General features: G+C 41.1%; 2 protein-coding genes across 2 annotated transcripts; both read left to right on the top strand.

The window, feature by feature from the left end:
- Positions 1-708: 708 nt before the first annotated feature.
- TEOVI_000542200 (Glutamine amidotransferase class-I, putative) lies at positions 709-1,653 on the top strand (the record flags this gene model as incomplete). The annotated part of the gene is made up of 1 exon (XM_067227521.1): positions 709-1,653. The coding sequence occupies one exon, from the start codon at positions 709-711 to the stop codon at positions 1,651-1,653; it is 945 nt and encodes a 314-aa protein (XP_067083622.1).
- Positions 1,654-3,024: 1,371 nt separating this feature from the next.
- TEOVI_000542100 (Aquaglyceroporin 1) lies at positions 3,025-3,990 on the top strand (the record flags this gene model as incomplete). The annotated part of the gene is made up of 1 exon (XM_067227520.1): positions 3,025-3,990. One exon carries the CDS (start codon positions 3,025-3,027, stop codon positions 3,988-3,990), a length of 966 nt encoding a protein of 321 aa, XP_067083621.1.
- Positions 3,991-4,371: the final 381 nt, after the last annotated feature.

The following is a 4,371-nucleotide window of genomic DNA, read 5'->3' as shown; positions in this document are numbered from 1 at the left end:
GGGGGGGAAAAAGGAGAAATTGATGGCTGGAAGGTAAACTGGACGAAAGGAGGGGAAGGAGAGGCGTAAGCGTTGGAGAGGAGCGAATGAAAGAAAAAGAAAAGAAAAAAAGGTTGTGTGAAAAGGACTGACTGAGAGAAGATATGGATATATGAAGGATGAAAAAGGAAGAAGTGACTAGCGATCATGTGCGCGTGAACTGAAGAGAAGAGGATAGACCCATATGGAAGGTTTTTTGAGAGGGGGAAAAGAAAAAAGAAAAACTACTGAATTTTTATTGGCGCCTTCACGAAGGAATAATGTGAAGGCAGCTACAAGGTGATTCTATCTCACCCTCTGATTGATTCTCTTCACTCACACATACCGATGCATTCCATGCCACCACACTATCCAATTTTCATGGAATTGTGACGAGTTCTGTATTGCTGTTATACCATTTTTATATTTTGTTACATTGTGCTACCTGTGGTTACTATTGTTGTTGTTGTTGTTTTCTTTTTGGTGGAACGTAAGAAACACTAATGAATATGTTGCACTATCTCAAACATACGTGATTTTCTTCCGCTTTTCATGGAACCAACTGTATATGCGATGTTTCAGGCCTTGCGCGCTGTAAGGAAACCAAAGGGCAGGAAAAGACAGAAAGGCTGTAGCATAGGTAAAATTAATTAAAAAAAAATACTTAACCAAAAAAGAACAAAAAGGAAAATGCGGCCCGTGATTGTGATGCTTCTCCACGAAGAACAAGACACCGGCGCATATATGATAAAGTATCTCGTCACTAGAGGAATGGATTTTGTCATGTTTCGTTGCTGGGAAGAACGGGTTGCTTCGCTTGTGCCCAAAGCTGCTGGTGAGACGATTCGGTGCCTACCGGTGGCAAACAAGCCCCATCATTATGTACCGTGTCTGGTTAATTCCACAGCAGCTCCCAGCACTGAATCTGAATCATTAGTAACAACCTCAACCTCTTTAGCACCCGTATCTTCCAATGTTGCGGAGGATTGCCGCATCCGTGCCGTGGCGAGCTTTGGTGGCTCGATGAGTGTTAATGATGAATTATCCTACTTTGAATCGATTCGCTCCCTCATGCGGTCGTGCTTGGAGAAGAGGATTCCCGTCATTGGGCATTGCCTCGGAGGCCAGTTGCTTTCAAGTGCGCTGGGCGGCCGCATTGTGCTTTCAGAAAATATTGAAGTTGGTTGGTATGAAATGGTGGTGGAGGAGGCGGAGGATGTGAAGGATTGGTTCGGTGGACGGAAACGCTTCGATGCGTTTCATATTCACACGGATTCCTTCACCATCCCACAAGGTGCTCGCCGAATTGTAACCGGGGCATATTGTGCCAATCAAGCCTTTCAGGTTGGGGATCAGTTTGCTCTGGGAATGCAATTTCATCCTGAAGTGGATGAGGATAAGGTGAGAAGCCTCATTTCTTCTCAATTCCCCACATTATACACTGAAGAGGAACTTGCAGATATTCTCAGAAAAGGAGCGGAAGGTGCGAAAACGCCTGATGGGAGGCTACTTGTGTCCCCAGGTTCCATGACACGCGAGTGTATTGAAAAGTGCCTTCGTGAGGGACGTATCGAACAGAACCGTCCCATTGCAGACAGTATTTACGACACGTGGTGTTCTGGTTTCCTTTTTTAAGGTAATCGCAACAGTTTGGCGGAGGGGCGCCATAATCTTATTATGGCGCTTGAAGGGAAGGGGTTAACACGACACACGTATACGCGAGAGCTGCACGTTTATTTCGTAAAAAAAAAAAAGAGTATAAGGGAATCAATGGATGTTAGAACGAAATATAGTAATTTCCAAAAAGAAAAAAAAAGAGATGGATATAATTTTCCTTTTTTTTTTAAGGGAAAGATATAAATATATATATATATATACGGGGAGTGAAAGCAGAAAGATTGCGCCAAAGATATGGTATAACTTTTAACTCGCAGAAAAACAGTGAAAAAAAACAAAAAAAGAACGATAGACTAATCGATAAAAAATAAAGTAGCTTTACTTCACCACTCCATGACACTTGCGCTGAACTGTGTATTTTTTAAAGGCAAGTAATAGAGAAAAGTGGAGACATAACCGAACGGGTGTACGCGTGCTTCTGGGAAGGCGAATATTTGTGCTTGCCTTTTTTTTTGTGTGTTTTTTTATACGGTTTCCCCCCCCCCCACACTTGATACTTTTCTATCGTTCAGCATCTGAATTTTTTTTTTGTCGCGTAGCATAATCGTGTCCCATCTTCTTTTTATTTTCCGACAGCAAGAATAACGAAAACAAAAGGGAAATTATTCCTTATTAACCTTTCTTTTTTTTACCTATTTATATGAATATAAATTGAAATATATTGAAATATATATATATATATATGCGTATTTTTTCCTCGATATTAATTTTTAAAAAATCAGTGAAAAAAAAAAAGAGGTATCTTGCACCTGTGCGCAGTAGCTGGAAGGTAAACGAACTCATTTCCGTGGGGAGTGGAGACGTTCTTCCACTTAACCCCATCAAACGATGTCGCCTTTATTTTTATTTATGCATCTCTCCATCTGACTTAATATGCATATATAAATATATGTGGCTGTGTTTATACTATTTGCATGTATTCCCTCTTTTCCCCTTTTATTTTTATTTTATTCTGCTTTGCTTTCTTTTTTCTCCGTGCTCCAACAACTTATTACCATTGGTTATGGTACGGTAAATAAATACATATATTTAATTGGTCAACTCGAAAAAAAGGAAGAAAGAAAATTATTCAGATATATCACAGAATAAAGCAGGCATCTTCTTTGTTGTTGTTGTTGTTTTTCGTTCGTTCTATCAAAAAAAAAAAAACAACAACCACACAAGCGGGAGAACAATATATATAAAGAAAAAAAAGGAAAGGGGTCCACCACAATCAAAAATAGACCGGTAAACACTTTTGTTTTTTTCTTTTTTGTTACTTCCCCCTGGTGCTGTTGGCGTATTATTACTATTATTATTATCATTATTACTACTACTATAACTATTACCATGTCTGACGAAAAAATTAACGTGCATCAATATCCATCAGAGACCGATGTGCGTGGCTTGAAAGCCCGAAACGGAGGTGCCTGTGAGGTTCCTTTTGAAGAAAATAATGAACCCATTCCCAACCGGAGTGCCAATCCACAGGAAAAGAATGAAAACGAGTTGGTGGGTGATAATGCGGACAATGAAGCACATGATGCCGTTGATGTCAACTACTGGGCTCCACGACAACTGCGTTTGGATTACCGCAACTATATGGGTGAGTTTCTTGGAACCTTCGTCCTACTTTTCATGGGTAATGGTGTAGTGGCCACAACAATTTTGGATAAGGATTTGGGATTTCTCAGCATCACGCTTGGTTGGGGAATTGCCGTTACGATGGGTCTTTATATTTCATTGGGAATATCTTGTGGTCATCTTAACCCGGCGGTTACCCTCGCCAATGCCGTTTTTGGTTGTTTCCCATGGAGGCGGGTACCCGGTTACATCGCAGCACAAATGCTCGGTGCTTTTGTTGGTGCGGCATGTGCTTATGGTGTTTATGCTGATCTTCTGAAGCAACACAGCGGTGGGTTGGTTGGTTTTGGTGATAAGGGTTTTGCCGGTATGTTCAGCACGTACCCACGCGAAGGGAATCGTCTCTTTTACTGCATCTTTTCCGAGTTTATCTGCACAGCAATTCTTCTCTTTTGCGTCGGTGGCATATTTGATCCCAATAACTCACCTGCCAAAGGACATGAACCGCTGGCAGTTGGTGCTCTTGTGTTTGCTATTGGAAACAACATTGGTTATGCATCCGGTTATGCGATTAATCCGGCTCGTGATTTTGGTCCAAGAGTTTTCTCCGCTATTCTCTTCGGTTCCGAGGTGTTTACGACGGGAAATTATTACTTTTGGGTGCCGTTGTTTATCCCCTTCTTGGGAGGCATTTTTGGCCTTTTCCTCTACAAATACTTTGTTCCCTACTAATACACGCGCAAAGGTTATAAGACGAGCAACGTAGTGAAAACAACCCCCTTTTCTCCTTCTCCCTTTTCTCCCCTTCCTCTCCAAAAAAAAAAGGAAAACAAAAAAAAGAAACAGAGCCAAAAAAAGGGGGGAAAAGAACAAGACAAAATGAAAGTAAACGAATGAAAATTGTACTGATGTTGAAGGAAGAAAAGAAGGGAAAAGGGGGAAAGGAACCGCTTGCGGGTTGTAGCATTTAGACTTAAAGATAAGCTCTGAAGTGTAACCGTGACATTTTCTTTGCGCATTTGCATATTCAAGTGCTTGCGACTCTCGCGAGAAGCAAACAGAAAATGGAAGGGGTCCATTTAAGGGAAAAAAAAAAGGGATTTAAGAAGAGAG

Source organism: Trypanosoma equiperdum (assembly GCF_001457755.1).
Source record: "Trypanosoma equiperdum strain OVI genome assembly, contig: ctg_995, whole genome shotgun sequence".
Classification (NCBI taxonomy): domain Eukaryota; phylum Euglenozoa; class Kinetoplastea; order Trypanosomatida; family Trypanosomatidae; genus Trypanosoma; species Trypanosoma equiperdum.
The sequence above is the reverse complement of the archived record's forward strand: the minus strand, read 5'-3'. Positions and strand labels throughout refer to the sequence as shown.